This window comes from Camarhynchus parvulus, chromosome 5, assembly GCF_901933205.1.
Source record: "Camarhynchus parvulus chromosome 5, STF_HiC, whole genome shotgun sequence".
NCBI lineage: Eukaryota > Metazoa > Chordata > Aves > Passeriformes > Thraupidae > Camarhynchus > Camarhynchus parvulus.
In genome coordinates this window covers 7,610,855-7,626,590 of record NC_044575.1, presented here as the reverse complement: position 1 = coordinate 7,626,590, position 15,736 = coordinate 7,610,855, and the positions used below count along the sequence as shown (strand labels likewise).

General features: G+C 40.7%; 1 protein-coding gene across 2 annotated transcripts in view; it reads left to right on the top strand.

Annotated features, from left to right (window-relative positions):
- The window catches only part of SHANK2 (SH3 and multiple ankyrin repeat domains 2), a 276,013-nt gene that overhangs the window by 165,306 nt on the left and 94,971 nt on the right, over positions 1 to 15,736 (top strand). For both annotated transcript variants that reach the window (XM_030949872.1, XM_030949873.1), the window contains one exon: positions 1,100 to 1,224. In XM_030949872.1, the coding sequence (XP_030805732.1) occupies positions 1,100 to 1,224 (125 nt within the window). The remainder of the gene's footprint in view (positions 1 to 1,099; positions 1,225 to 15,736) is intronic.

The window sequence follows — 15,736 nt, the reverse complement described above, 5'->3', positions numbered from 1 at the left end:
AAGCTGTTCATATGTTAAGCTGCACAGCACTTCTCTGTAGGCTAAAATCCATCACAGTGGCATTCCTACCAGTTAAAAAAGGCATTCTATTTAATGCTTTGCTTTTTAACTTGCAGTGCAGTTTGCTCCCTTTGTATTTTAAAAAAGAATATATATAATGTGATGGTATGTCCCATCTCTTGCTCCCCCTCATTTCACATGGGTTCTCCCTTGCCTTGCTTGAGCATGAAAATTATTCCATGTCTTCATTCTTGGGACATGGCTTTTGCTTTCCCTGTTCCCCACCCCTCAAGCTAGACCAGTGCCACTGTGGATTTGCAGGGCAGGGAAAGCTTTGCCAGTTTTAGCCAAATGAAATGTCTGGAGTTGAAGCAGGGAAGCCCAAGGCACTGCCTTATCTCTGAGTGTTCGTGTGGGTTATCAGTGCTTTGAGCAGGGCTCGCTCCCTCTGGCTGAGCCCAGTGGTTTCCCCCAGATTTTCTCTGTAGCAGCAGGGGCAGCTCAGGTGAAAGACCCAAGGACTTTTCTGCCTGTGTGTGTACGTGACACAGAGGGGCAGGCAGGGCTGTCACAGGGTCAGCTGTGCCTCCTCTCCTAAAAAGTGGTCTCTTCTTTGTTATGCACATCTAAATTTAGGGGGGGAAAAAAAATTCTGGTTGATTTTTTTCATGCTTTGCCACCCATCCCATCCCCCTAGTTTGGCCAGATGCTCTCTCCTGGCTCCAGCACATAATTCATTTTTAGGTGGATGTTGCCAGAGTTACAGCATTCTGCCAGGCACACAAAAGGGTTACTTGAGCCAATACTGAATATCCTGGAATATCAGAACCCAGCTATTGCCTGGTGCAGCTTGATGTGGTTTGTGTCAGGAAAGGAGCAGGTATTTGCCCCTCTGGAAGGAAGACCTGTGGCTTGCTATTGCAGGGGGATTGCACTCTGTCCCCAGCATCCTGATCTCCTGTGAGGCACATCCCTCTCACTTCCAGCACCCACCATTTTTTAACCCTAAATTGGAATGACCAATGATAGGCCTGTAGTCAAGTGGTATTTGCAAGCACTCCATAACTTTCTTTTTTTAATGTGGTATTTATTTTTAAAGCTGACACACCAATTGAAGAATTCACCCCAACTCCAGCCTTTCCTGCTTTGCAGTACTTGGAATCTGTGGATGAAGGGGGAGTAGCATGGCAAGCTGGCCTGAGAACTGGAGACTTTTTGATCGAGGTAGGAGATCCTGAAATTTGATTCTCAGTGCTCTGTTGGGGAAAGAGTGATGTTCCTGGTGGAGAATTGACTCTGGAAAAAGTGTGGGATGCCTCTGAGCAGCAAGTTCTGTGGGCTAACACCAGTGATGTGCTTCACTTGATCAATTTAAAACTTCATGCAGCATTCAGGAAAGCAGTGACAGAGAACAATGGTCAAGCTGACTGGGAATTTTCTGGTTGTTCTTTTTGTCCTTTGGGAATGCACTCTCAGAGATATCTGGGAGGTTGTAGTCTTCTGTCAGTTATTGAAATTTAGATTAATTTCAGTATTTACTGTGGGCTATCAGTTCTGGTTTCTTCTAAATATTTTTGGGGAGTAACCCAAATTAGTGACTTTTTATGCAACTATTTCTGCACTCAGAAAGATCCATGGTCCAGTGGCGTTTAGTAACCATGGAGAATAAAGCAAATTACTTTGGCTTGAAATTGAATTTTTCCAACACTACACTGAAATACAAAAAAAAAAAGCAATTAATGTTATTGCAGTATAAGTTACTTTATTAAAAGGGTACATTTAAATAATCTCTTCATTCATGCCAAAAATATCTTCATGTTTGATATTTTGGAGGATTTTTTTGTTGGCATTTTAGGTTTTGTTTAAAAAGTTCGTTCTCCTTTTGAGTGTTGCTGGGCAGTCTACAGCAAAATCATGATTTGGGATTTTTCTTTCTTTTCCCCCCACAACCTCTTGATGACCAACAAAAGGATGCTGTGGTCCTGTGAAATTGGGTACTGAAAATAGGTCTTTTGGGATGGATTGGTCAAGCCTTGTCTGTAGGATCTATTGATTTTACGTGATTTGATGTCTTGTTCTTCAGGCCCATGTATGGTTTGGTAAAATACTTCTGATGTTACAATGTTTATTCCTGCAGAGCTGGCTTTTGCATGCGGGAGAGGGTACAACACGCAGCTTTTTTTGGAGCGTGCCTTGAACTCCCATGGTGATTGAATTTAAATAGTTGCACCACTTCCTCACACTGTAGCCGTGAAAGAACAGGCTTTGCAGGCTTCTAAAGTAAATAGATATGCATTTTTATCTCTGTCTTCAAGCACATTTCCCTTGCTGTTTGTTTACTTAAGGAGAAGCGTTTAGTGTTAGAGACCAGCTTACAAATGGAACTGCTGCGATCCCTGGGCAGGGATCCTGCCAAAGCTCTCCCTGTTCCTCTTAGGTGGGGCTTTGAAGCAAGGCTGTATTTTTAGAGGTGGGTTTCTTGTTAGGCTTTTAATCCACGGGAAGTATGAAGAGTCTCTACTGGCAGATTGCACAGATAGAATGGATGGTGAACAATGTGCAATTTAATTCATTATGGAATGACAAATATGCTCATGGATTTTTTAAAGATCTCTGATGGGGTGGAAGAAGGCTGGGTAGCTGATTCTGCACAAAGCTTTACTGTTTTTTTGGCAAATGAGAGAAGAATTATAATTAATTGTCTAGACAATTTACTCCTAGCCTTAGCTTAGAAGAGCAGCTAAACATGCACATACAGTGCTGAATCAGGAGCACGTTAATCCATACTCCAGCATATTTGTAATTAATTCTGAAAGAAGCCATTATTACATGCAAATCAAATCCATTTCTGTGTAATTTATGTTCATCGGGGTTATTCCATTCTGAATTTTGCAACTTAATTAAGAGGTTATGATAATCCTGAGAAATGACAACTTGGCTGTTGCAAGAGACTTTTCTGTTGGAGAAAGGCAGGATTTTTTTTTCTGTTTTATGGCCAACATGCAGTGCACAGCCCTGGCTGGATGGAGAAAGCCATCTTTAGAGATATTAACAGTGATGCAAGAGACTGTTGAAATAGAAGTCCACCTGCACTTGCAGGAATGCCAAGCTACTTTGTCTTTTGTGTTGAATGAAAAGATTTAAATTTACACGCCAGCAAGTGGTTGTATGCCCTGGTGTAGTCAGCCTGCCTTGCTGCTAAATGATTTCTCCCATGACTCTGAAGTTTATGCTGCTGTGTGTAAGTGCCACCTCAACCATTTGTAAGTAATATCAGGCATTTATCATAAATGTCACATGAATAATAAAAGAGTTAATGGGCAACCAGGATCCTAATTAGTGCTATCTTTAGCATTCGTGGCAGGCGCTGGGTGTTATGGGGGGGAGAGCTCAGTTTGGCAGGGGGCAAAATGAGAGGCAGAGCAGATGCTTCATTCTTGCTTCAGGAGATTTGGTGGTTCAGGGTCATGGAGATGAGGGGAACCTCACTGTGGAAAGACAGGTTTGACAGGGAGATATAGATCCTTTCTTTGCAGAGCAGGAGGGCAGGGCATCATTTCTTTGTGTACAGTTATGGTCTGGAATCTTCTGGAGGAGGGAAAACTTCAGTATCAGCTATGAGACATCATAATAATTCATGTTTGGGGTTGATATATGTGGAGCAGAACAAATAACAGATCCATACAAAAAAGGAAGAAAAGGTTTTGCTCCAGCAGATAAATGGAGTAGGGATTACCTGGAACAGCTGGCATTGTATCATATGACTGAGTTTTCATCAAATGTGCAGTTCCTGATTTGTCCAACCTGTACAACTAATTTTAACATGAGACTTCAGAGATGAACATTACACTTGCCCTTGGAAACAGTGCTCAGAGAGTCTCCATGGAAATTTCTGACAGTGTGTGGTTTGTCTCCTCCTTGCTTCAAACCCAGCCGTGGTTTTTGTGATAAAAATTGTAAAGTGTGTAGTGGCTTTCCTGGATAGAGCACAGGGCAAATGTACTGGAAAAGTGCAGGAGTAGTTTTAGAGCTGAAGGAGTGAGGTAGAGGCAGCTGTCAATAGATGTGGATTTTCATAAGCAATTTAAGCGATGCCAATTCAATATGATTTTTTTCTTAGCTTTGATGAACAGTCAGAAAACAGGGATGGTTATGATTTGGTTGTTATAGATGACATTTTACAGCTTGCCTTATGTGTTATTTTTCACTATTTTAGTTGATGTTTTCTTGAATCTTGATATCAGCCTGATTCAAAAGATAGATAAAAGTAAAGCAACATATTAGGCCAAGTGCTAAATACTGCAGTCTCCATTAGAAAGGGGTTAAAAAACTGCAAGCATCACTAATTCCTTTGTAGGTCATTACTAACTCATCAGTGCCTGGATTTCTAGACTATAACTGCTCAAGTTTGGAAAAATTCAGAGAGTTCTGCCTTGAGACATGACTTAAGGTGGGGTTGTGTTGGAGATTTGCTTTGATGACACAAACAAGTCTAACCATTTTTGAGTAAATAAACCCATTAAACAAGAAGGCCTGTTTTAACTCAGAATAGGTTTGTGGAGGGTTTTTAGTGTGGTAGGATATAGAGTGTCTTAAAATTAACTCCCAGTGGATTACTAACTATTTGTTCTTCTTGTCCCCATGAGTGTGCAGCTGTTCTGCAGGTGTTGCCTGATGTGGCTCGTGGGGATTTTCCCTGTCACACAAACAATAATGTTACACTATCAATACTCAGAAAGCCAAGTTAATTCTGCAATATTTTACCAGAACAATGCATTTGTTCTCTAAATGAGGCATTGCAGTTTGCATTATTGTGCCGTAAAATCTCTTATTTTTCTAGAGAAATTGAAATGTTATTGTCTTTGGAATAGCATAGCTGCTTATTTACATTCCAGTTAATATGTAAACTAGATAAACCTGATGAATTATTCATTTAAAAAATAAAAACAAAAGGGCAAAATTCAAGGTTTAATTTGAGGATAAAAACCAGAGATGGTAATAGAAGAAATGTCATCATTTTGCTGCAGAACTCTTCAGCTGGTACCTGTACTAAAACATGCAAAATATCTGTAGTATAACTGCCTGCATTTCTTCATCCTCAAAAGCTTATACAATTTACTAGTACAAACTTTTCTTTAACTGGTTTTCAGTAGAAAATAAAAAAATTATTACAGCATTATTTTATCATTGTATTAAAGATATCTGTCCTCTGACTGCATGTAAGAAGTTGCAATAGACATTTAAAAAATCTGAAATATTAAAAAAAACCAAAACAACCCAACTTCATACACAAAGCCTATTTAGGAACAGGCTACTAGTTTTATTCCAGTAAGCACTTTATACAAACTTGAAAACAGCTGCAGGAAGCAAACTTTGGACTTTATTGTTGTAGCTTAAACTCTAGTAATTATTAATATTTTTAGCAATGTTATAGCTTACATTGGTATTCAGTGGTGGGGTGAATTAGTGGTTTTACAAAGCCAGCTATTACTGATTCCAATCCTTTTAGCAAGAGAGAAACCTTCCCATCCTTTGATAATCTTCATTAATTACCCTCTGGGTGTGCTTTCTGTTCTTTCTAGTGTGAATTCTACTCGCTTCTACCACCAGATAGAATCTAATTTCTTTTTTTTTTCTCCTGGGCAGACTCATGAGAACCATGATACTTTTTTCTCTCTTGGAAATAAGTGGAGGCCTTGTTAATGGCTTTGTAAGAACCAGGAGTCTCACGTTGCAGCTGAAAGTTTGCCCCTCTCCTCCCAGCAGTATGGACACCAGCTCCGTGCAGTGCTTAACAGGAGTGCTGTGTGTAGGAGGAAGAAAGCAAAGCCAACATTCTCAGTCCATTTCTGAGGGCTGGATTTAGCTCTCACACTTAGGCCTTTCTGGGGGACCAGCAGAGGCAGGTCCACATTGGTTCAGTGTCTTGCAGGAGGATTTTTTTGTTGCCAGCTTGGCTGCTGCTCCTGCCCAGCCAGGGAGCCTCCTGTTTGGCAGGAGAACAGCCAGGCTGGGAGCTGCTCTGTTCCTAGACAGCACCTACTCTGGGCTTGGATCAACTCTACAAACATCTTTTTAATGATGAGGGGTTTGCCAAAGCTGCAGCAGCACTGCAGTGTTCGAGCTCCTGGAGAGGGAGTTCCTGGCCAGGACAGGGGCTTGGAACTGAGTGGGCTTTGGTTCCTTCCAACAAAAACCATTCTAGGATTTTTTATGTATGTACATAGCACCAGGCTGGGCACCACTGTTTTTAAATCTGTATATTTAAGTGGCACACAGTTTGATTTAACCAGCCATTAGAGGAAAAAGCTTATTTCTATTAACCAGTTACTCATCATCCTCTTGGTGACATCTGTAAATTATGTCTATTAAGCACCAGCAAGCCCCAGACACTGCCTAAAATGCAAGCTCTCAGACTCCAAAGAAAACTTTCTTCCTGTTTTGCTTTTGGAATTCTCCTAGCTACAGATGTACTGGAGGGTTGGGACAATGGGCTCTTGGAAAAAGAGCAGCTGTGGTACAAGTGTGGAAGAGCCTGGTGTATCTGTGCAGCATCTGACTGGGGGAATTAATTTTTTTCACTTAATGGAGAAGTGTTTTACTTTTTCTCCATTTAAACTTGGTAACTGAGGGCTTGGGTTTGTTTGGGTTTCTTTCCTTAATTTGTTTTTAGTGGATGGTGGCACCTTAATGACATTATTGTGCCCTCAGAGTGCTTTGGATGTGCACAAACCCACTGTACATAACTGTTTCTGATTGTTATTTTCTGTTTTTCCCATGTATCCTCTAACCCATAGGAAGTGATCAGTGTGCTCATTAAAAAGAGGAACAAATTTCGGTTAATTTTTAAAATACATTATTAAGACTGTTTTCTTTTTGACATAGATAGAACTGGGCAGACAAAAAATAATTTGGTTCTTAAAGGATCTTGGTTATTCACACACAAGCAAGTAATATGCTTAAAAATAAGAAAAAAGAGCAGACAAATATGAAAGCCCTTTGCTTTCCAGGCTGTGAGCAGAACTGAGAAGCATTTTCCTTTAGTCTTGACACTCAGTGAGGTGTATACTGGGCTTCTGGTTCCCCAAAATTTAACAAGTAGCTCTTTGAAACTCAGAGCTCATTTTTATGCTTCTTTGAGAGGAGGATTTGCTAGGAATTGTGATAACACCAGCAACATGCAGAACTAACTCTGTGTCCATTCAGTTCTCCATTTTCAGTTTTAAGGAATTTTGGCCTGGATGCTGCAGTATTTTAGCAGAATTTCCTGACATTCCTATCCTGAGGGATTCTGCCAAAGCTCGTGGGATTGCACGTGGAGTGTGGAGATATCCACAGGGAGCTTTCTGACTCCTAGTGAATATGAAAACCACCGTTTCCCCAAATTCCTACTACAAAATCCTCTAAAAATAGCAAATTTGTATAAAGTTAAGCTGCTTAGTATAAATAGCCAGTTCTTGGCAACCTAGAAGCCATCCAGTGGCATCCAGCCACCTTGGCCATCCTGTGATTCACATAAAGCTCAGCTCTGGATGGTCTTCACTGGTGCAGAAATCTGTCTAGCCTCTCTTCAAATAGCACAGGAATAATGCATCTCTTCCATTTCCAGCTCTCAGGTGTTGGGGTTAAGTATTAAAACTAACACCAAATAAATAAATGCCATTTTTGCAGTGTGGTTGGGCAATTACCACGAGACATTCTATTAAAATTAATTTCCCTGAAGGCCGTTGGCTTTTTTTAGTCTCTGGATACTATGGAAACCTGCTTGCTGGATTGGAGCTATATGAAAAACACTACTTGTGCCTGGTATTTAAGGGGAGAAAATACCATTTCTTTTAATTGCAGGATGTTGCTACAAACCTGCAAAGCTGCAGGTGAGGGTAAGCAGATGAATTGTTTCAAATGGTGGACAATGAACCGGCAAACTCCTATTGCTTAGGACAGAAGTAATCTAAAAATCTGGAATTTTTCGTTCTTTATTTTCTTTGTTTTTCCTTTTTCTGGGGGAGGTGCATGCATCTTACAAGCAGCAGAAATACTATCACCTGTTGTGTCATGGTTTCTTCCTTTGTTTATGGACAGTTTTCTTTTTCCTGTTCTGAGACTGCCAATCAGTTTGTCTGACACTGAAATGCTCAGTTCACCTGCTGGTTGTGTTTCATGAGCCACAAGTCTGTGCAGAGGTTAAAAGGAAGAGTAGGAACATCTGATCATCATAGGCTTCATGAGCAGTAACCTTCCCTATCTCAAAAATTCAAGTTTTTTGAAAAAATAGCTTCACTCATGGACCCCTACTAGGAAAACATATCTGTGCTATTATCTCCAAATTGGAAAAAGCAAATGAGAACTCTGTAGGTGGATATGTGGTGTATTTATGTAGGGGTTTTTGGTTGGATTTCCTCAGTGTCACCCCCTTTTAACCTTTACTGTGGAATGAGGTTCCTAAGCTGTTCTCGAGGTTTCAGAGGGGTTAAATAAATCCCTCATGTTGGTACACACAGCAGGCTCCCCACTGCTTCTGTGTGGGTGCTAAGAACTGCAGAAACACTTGATTTGAAGACATTCTGAACTTTTGGGTCTGATCTAGCAGAAGCTCTACGTTCCTTTGATTAATATTCATTTTATATCAAATCTCTAGCGTGTGTCCTCTACAGAAGACTGGGTTCAGATTTAATCCATTAATTGCTTAAAAAAAAAGCAGGAGAAGGCTTCCTTCCCTATTGCTATTCTCCTGCTAAGATGGCTAATGGTAAATACATGGGAATATTCAGTGTTGGAGTTATCCCAATAAATGCTGGCCATCCCACTTAGAGCTGCTGTGCTCCTCTGAAATTACTGTGCAGCTCTGCAGGACACCCATAAGGGAGAAGGTGGCTTTCCAAGGAATCCCTGCCTAGTTTTTTTTCCTCTACCTTCAAAGCATTTCCCATGCCTTGTGACTGTATGGCTCAGCAAATTCATCTAATAAGCAAATTGAAATGTACTTTAAATCAATCAGATTAGAAATAACATTTTACATCCTGTTGTGCCACTGATAGGAATCTTCAGAGATTCCTGTGTACAACAATGAAGGATAATAATCATTTATCATTTCCTCATTTTTGCCTCATATATTCTGGCAGCTGTCTGGGGAGGTGGATTTCTTGTTCTCATCTTGTAGAAAGTTTTCACTTGTTAGAAAAACATAATTTTTCTATGGTCAAAATAGGCTCTCCTGTGTTGTCTTCATGGCCAAGTGGTGACTCCTGTGTTTTGGGTTCTGGATGTGGCTGCACTTGAAGGTCTCTGAGAGCTTTGCTGATCAGAGCACTGGAAATTGTCCAAGCAAATGCATGGAAGTTTCTCAAGAATGAGTGCGTAGGATGATAGGATAAGAGTAGGTACCCAAGTGTTCCTTTATTTGCTGCTGAAGAGAAAATTTGAAAGCATAGAAGTTCATAAAAAGAAGTAATGGAAAGGTTTATTTACAGCCTGTTACAAAAAGGGTTGGTTCTGGACAAATATCATACAAAAATCTGCAGAGCAGATACAAAACTCTTGCATTGATTGTGTTGTATTTTATTAGAAAAAAAATACAAGCACCAAAATCCAAGAATCCTTTTTTATTTCACCACATCAATCTCCCTGGTTTTTTTTTTACTGCAATTCCTTCTTCCAGAACTGTTCTCCAAACAACTGCTATTGTTTTTAATGGACTCAACCTGTGACTTTTCAGCACCAGATAGATTTGTGAGAAGCCATGGTCATTGCTGACAGGCTTGTGAGTTGTTAACTGCATCTGGTGTATTTATTTACACGGGGGATGATTATGGCTCACTTCAACTCCTAAATTAAAGAGGAAATTGTTTTTAAATGACCAGCAAAACATCCATTGTAATAATTTTGTGAAAGTTTCTTGGGTTTTTATTGTCTAAATATGCCTTATTGACTGTGCCTATTTTGGAGCTGGCTGGTACAAAACTAGATAGATTGGGAATGGAATTGAAGATGGGTTTTGTCTTGGAGTAGCTCTTTGGTTCCCATAATTCCCTGTGCAATTTTAGAATAGTTTGGAGATATTTAATAGAAATCATGTGCACACCTCAAAAAGTGGTGTGGTTCTTCAGAGCTGGAAATGATGGAGGCAGCTGTTATCCAAGACTCAAAGACTAGAAATATTCATCTCCAACTCTCCTTTTCCTGCAGTTTTTTCCTGTTTCTTTGTATCCCAAGCAAACTTCTGTAGAAGTGCTGTTCAGAACTTTGGTCCTTTTGCTCCTTTCTCATGGTATGGCCCTGATTCTGGGTGCCTGAACTCGTTCCTGTTTGGTCTCCCCAAGGGATTGATCGAGGTGGTTTTCTCTGGATGGGTCTTGCTCCACGTGTAAAGGTGTGAAAACCTCAGGCCGGAGACCTGGTGTTCCTCTTTGGCAGCTCTGAGAGTAAAGAAACTTGCCCATGCCTTGAATTGTAGCAAATGATGCCAGATTGGGCAACTGCCGCCATTTGGAGGATATGACAGCCACTGCCCCTTCCCCCAAGGGACAGGACAAGAGGAAAGGGCCCCAAGTTGGACCAGAGCAGGTTTAGATTGGATATTCAGCCAAATATCTCCCCAGAAGGAGGGGCCTGGAGCACTGCCTAGGGCAGTGGGGGAGCCACCATTGCTGGCGGGGTTTAAAAGCCGTGTGGAGGTGGCACCTGGGACATGGGTCAGTGGTGGCCTTGGCAGTGCCGTGTTAGTGGTTGGACTCAGTGACCTTTGAGGGTTTTCCCAACCTAAACCATTCTCTGGCTCTGTCCTTGCAAAGAAGTTGGGATAACTTGCAGGGGTTTAGGATTCTGTGAGGCAGTTCCAGATTTCTGCAGTTGCCTTATCCCAGTGCTCATGTTTCAGCTGCCTCACTGGAACTGGAAAAGCTGGATTCAGAACATTCCCATGGTGGGTGAATCTTCTAATGGCTGCATGTGGTGGCTGGATCCTCTCTGAACTATTCAAAGCAGCTACAATAAATCTTGTCATTCAGGCACTGACTTGTTCTTGTCCTTTTCCAAGGCAGATTAAAATGAAGGTTTGATTCATTTTCAGTAGATCTTGGAATCTTTTAATGTTAATATTAACTGTTGCTGGAATAGGAAGGTTGTACGGGTGGGTTTTTCTTCCATCTCTGAAGGGATTATGTAATGGGTAAATTCCTGTCTTTAACCTTAGAAAACAGGGAAGGGTTTGGAACATAAAAATGGAACTGGTACAATATTTGACACTGTTGTAAAAGTCACCGAGAATAGGTTTTCCACACAGGAATGTTGCCACCTTCCTGACATTACAGAGGAATTTTTAATGAGTGAAATTCCTCCTCCATTTGCATACTAACCCATATCTAATTGCTGGATTACTATTGAAGCTTCAGCTTGACTCTCTGAATATTAAAAAACATTTGATATTTTAAGCAGTTTTATATTTTCTGTTTTGCTGCTCTTAATGTACAAATGAATTTCATTAATCCAATTTACATGTTTCTAAAGACCTTTTGATGTAGTAAGATGTAAAAGTTGTTTATTTTTAATTTGTTTTTTTTGGTGACAATCTTATATGCAAAACTGCTGCTGCCAGGCAATTATCCACCCAGATAGTTTTAACACAGTTACTCATAATCAGCATAGATCAGTGACATGACAGCAGTTTTTGGGAGATGTATGACCCATTCTAAGCTTTAACTTTCAAATTGGCATGGATGTGCAAATCCACATTTAGAAAACTCTTTTTCTTACTTATTTGTCTCCATGGGAAAATATCCAGGGTTTGTTGTTTTTTGCTTTTGGTCTTTTTTGGCTTTGTTTTTTTCTCTTCTAATATCTCAATTTTATCATATTCTATAGACAAGGAACATTTTTCTTCCCGCTTTGGATTTTGGTTTTCAGTCCATAGGGATCCGAGTAAAGAAATGCTGTCTTCAATAAAATATGCCATGTTTGCACAGCAATTTCTTTATTGTTCTGCAGTAATGTCTTTGGGAGAAGTGTCTCTTTTGAATTATTATTTTAATTAGTTTTGATTCACGTTGGTTCCTGTTCTCTTCTGTGCACACTGAGAACCGTCTCAGCACAAAGTTTACTCTGAAAACTGCCCTGTTACAGTGACAGACATTAAAAAAACACTTGGTCTGTAGTTGTGGGGAGGTTCCTGCCCATCTGGTCCTTCATATACTAAGTATAAAATGAGATCTTTGGTCTGCGGACTTGAGAATTTGCATAATGTGGAGTTTGGAGTGATGTGTGCAAGCTTAGGCTCAAAAACCCATTCCCAAAGGATGCTCCTGCTCCCTGCAAGCCCTGTCTGCTTCTAGCACAGGAAGGGGTTGATTTTATTTGATGCTTTCAGTATAGAAAATCTGTATTTACAAGGTTTTGTAAGATCCAGTCTTGCTGCCCTCTGCTCATCTTTTGATAAGTTCAGCTTTGAGTGTTTCATTCTGATTTGGAGTAAGATCCTCCAAGTAGTGGATGAGCTGCTATCAGACAGGCAGAGAGACCAAAAATAGATGAAATGTAATCCCAGCATACTTCTCTTCATTTGTCAATCTTCTTGCTAATGAGGAAAAATAAATCAGGAAGGAAAACTCTTACAAATGTATTCTCAAACGTTGAAAGAAATGGGGAGAAAACAAGAAAATGGGGAGAAAAGTGATTACAAATTGTTTTGGTTTTTTTCTATCAGCCTACTGATACATTTTGATGCAATGGTTTAACAGAGTGTGAGATGTTTTGTGATGCAGAATAAAGCTTTAAGATATCAACCTGAGGATTAACTTTGTATTTGCAATTTAACACCTTTGCTGAATGGCTCTCTTGGGATTTTAGAATATATTAGGAGTGGTTGAAGGAAGAAGGTTAGACTTGGAATTACAGAACCTCATTTAAGATGTAATGTTTACTAAACTTACTGTGCAAGGTAGAAAATGCATGGCAACTTATTTCCAGAAGGAATAAAGACTCAGAGCTATGCAAATCAAAATAAAATAGTGGTTTTTTTTTTTTTTCCTCAGAAATTTTGTAGAAATTATTTCAGTCTTAAGGACTTCAGGTCAGAGCTGGGCACAAAACCGAGGGCCTGGTTGTCCCAGGACAGAGACACAAATGCTCAGAGGACACTCAGGCAGGAATGTAAGTTGGGCTGGATAAATCCAGTCCATGTGTTTCCACATAAATACCAGTAGGAGGGCAATGGCAGTACATGTTTTGAAAAATTGAACGTTTGAAAATTGTCAGATTTATGGCTTTGTATCAAGGCACTGAATCACTCAGAGATTATCAACGGTAAAAAATGGGAGTTAGACTGCTAACATATTGTTTATATGTGGGAAAAAGCATAAATCCAGCATTTTCCAACATCTGGGAAGCCTGGCCAATCTTTTAAAAATTATTTTGGTTACTTAAATTCCTCACTTTTGGAGGAATTCTTAAAAGGGTGAAACCATTGATTGTATTTGTAACATTCTTATTGCTCCATGTCTTGTCATCCTGATGTTAGTGCCAGATGTCCCCTCGGATTCCTCTGTCAGGGACTGCAGATAACCCCATGGTTCAAGCAGAGATATCCAAATTCTGCATCTCATTTCAATCCCAGAATAAACTTCAGAACCCAGTAACACTGAGAGAGCTGGAACAGAACAATTCCAGTCCGACTCCCTGAAGTTCTGTCACGTTTTCTGGGCGTTCCTGGGGCTGTGGTCTGGAGAGATCCCTTTTCTCTGAGCTTTCCTTGTGGCAGTGGGAGCCTGAGCTGGATGGAGCTGCCTCAGCCACCATATGTATCCATCTCTTCAGGCTGTTCATGTTTTGTGGCAGCTTTGGCAGCCTGCTGGGATTTTTCTGAGTAATGCAAGTGGTGAGGAATGATAATAACAATACTGTTAACCCTTTGATTTCTCAGCCAGCTGGGAGGGTGATTTTGGGGAGCAGAGCCTCCCCTGCCCCCCTTTTCCCTGTGCCCCTCCAAAAATGCACCAATGAGTACGTGTTAGGAAGCCTAAATAGAGACCGGGATATGAATAAGCTTTCTAAGGAGGTGAGAATATAAAAAAGGAAGATGATATGATTCTCCCTCTGACAATTTTTTTCCAGCAGTTTGAAAAATACAGAGAGTGATTCGTTATTTTCCCCTGTTCCCCTTCACTCCCAAGGTCAGTTAAGAATGGCAAGCGTGGTGGTTAATGCTGACAACCTTTCTCCATCCTTGTCTGGCTCCTACAAGGGAGAGATTTGCAGTTGCAATATAATGCAGCGCTGTGAGCTTTTTGCCTCCTTGGCTGAGGCAAAAAGCTTCCCAACTTCTGCACGGAGTGATTTCCAGAGGACCCTAATCCTGCCCCAGGAGCTGGGGACAGCTGAGTTATGGTAACATTATTAAAATATTGACAGCACATCACTGCCGTGGGGATAGGATTGACTGTATTTGAATAAAGGCGGGGCAGAGGAAGGATGAATAAACACTTCTAATGCAGGGAAATGAACAAAAAACGGAGAAGCACATGGGATTGAATTTCCAGGGAAATTAACAGAAGACCACAAAGGCTGATTATGAGAATCTTCATCAGATTCCTGGTCTAGTGGAAGGTGTCCCTCATGGTAGGGGAGTTGGAACTAAATGCCCTTTAGGATCACTTCCATCCCAAACCATTCCATGATTCTTTGAGATCTCTATGTAGGCCCAGACAATTTTGCCCAAATATCCTTTGGCTGGAAGATGCAGGGTTTTTTTCTGGGAAATGCAGATTTTAGGCTGAGAGCTGCTGCTGGCTGTGCTCAGTGTGCAGGGGAAGGAAGGTCCCTGCTGTTGCTGTGCTGCCCTGGCCTGTTGAGGATCAGCCCCCCCATCCTTGGGCTGGTTAATGAGCTTCCCTGGGCTTCCTGCCTGGCAGCAAACAATGCCACTTCACCAGCTCTCCACTCACCACTAATTGAAGCAGCACAATTATCCAATCCTTGGCCTCATTCCACCTCTGAAATAAAACAGCTGTGTTATAATGTTACCATCAAATTCTTTCTCTGTTATATGACCTAATAAATTAACGGGAATCATGCATTTGTGACTCAGTTTGTCACTAAAATATCCTAATTCCATCAATGGTCTTTTGGATAAATTGCACTGGGTTTGCTTGGTCTGAAAAGAAATTTGGCTGCTCCAAGCCATCCATTCTAGGAGGACTGAGTTGCTGGCCTCTGGGATGCAGAAAAGTAGTGGAAAGAATAGAATATAATGAAATATTTCTGCAAAGAATTGGCTTCACAGAGAAGTGCTGCCTCATCAGTTTAGTGAGAGACACAGGTCAGCTCCTGAGAGCTCTCAAAATTGTCCTGGGTTGGTGTCCAAGGAGCTGTCTGGATACACTTTATGTGGATTGATGGCTCTGCAGAAAGCCTGACCCAGCATGTGGCAGGATAACCCTTGCTACAACAAGCTCAAGGATGAAAAATTTAACAATTCCAGAACAATACCTGTTTTGCAAAATTAAAGCATTCTTCTGAACTAAGCTAAACAGGATTTCTCTTTGATTCTCCAAGTATTTTTATTTGCTCGGAGACTGGAAATTTAGCATCCTTCTACACAGCCTGCCTTAGACACCCTTTAAAACAAAAAATATCTGATTGTTCTTTTTATTTCTTACCTCATTTTTTGTCTATTAGGAGTGCAGCCACCAAAAAGACAGTGTTGTTAAATGGCTTCTAAACAGTGTCACTAAGAATTAGGAAGCCT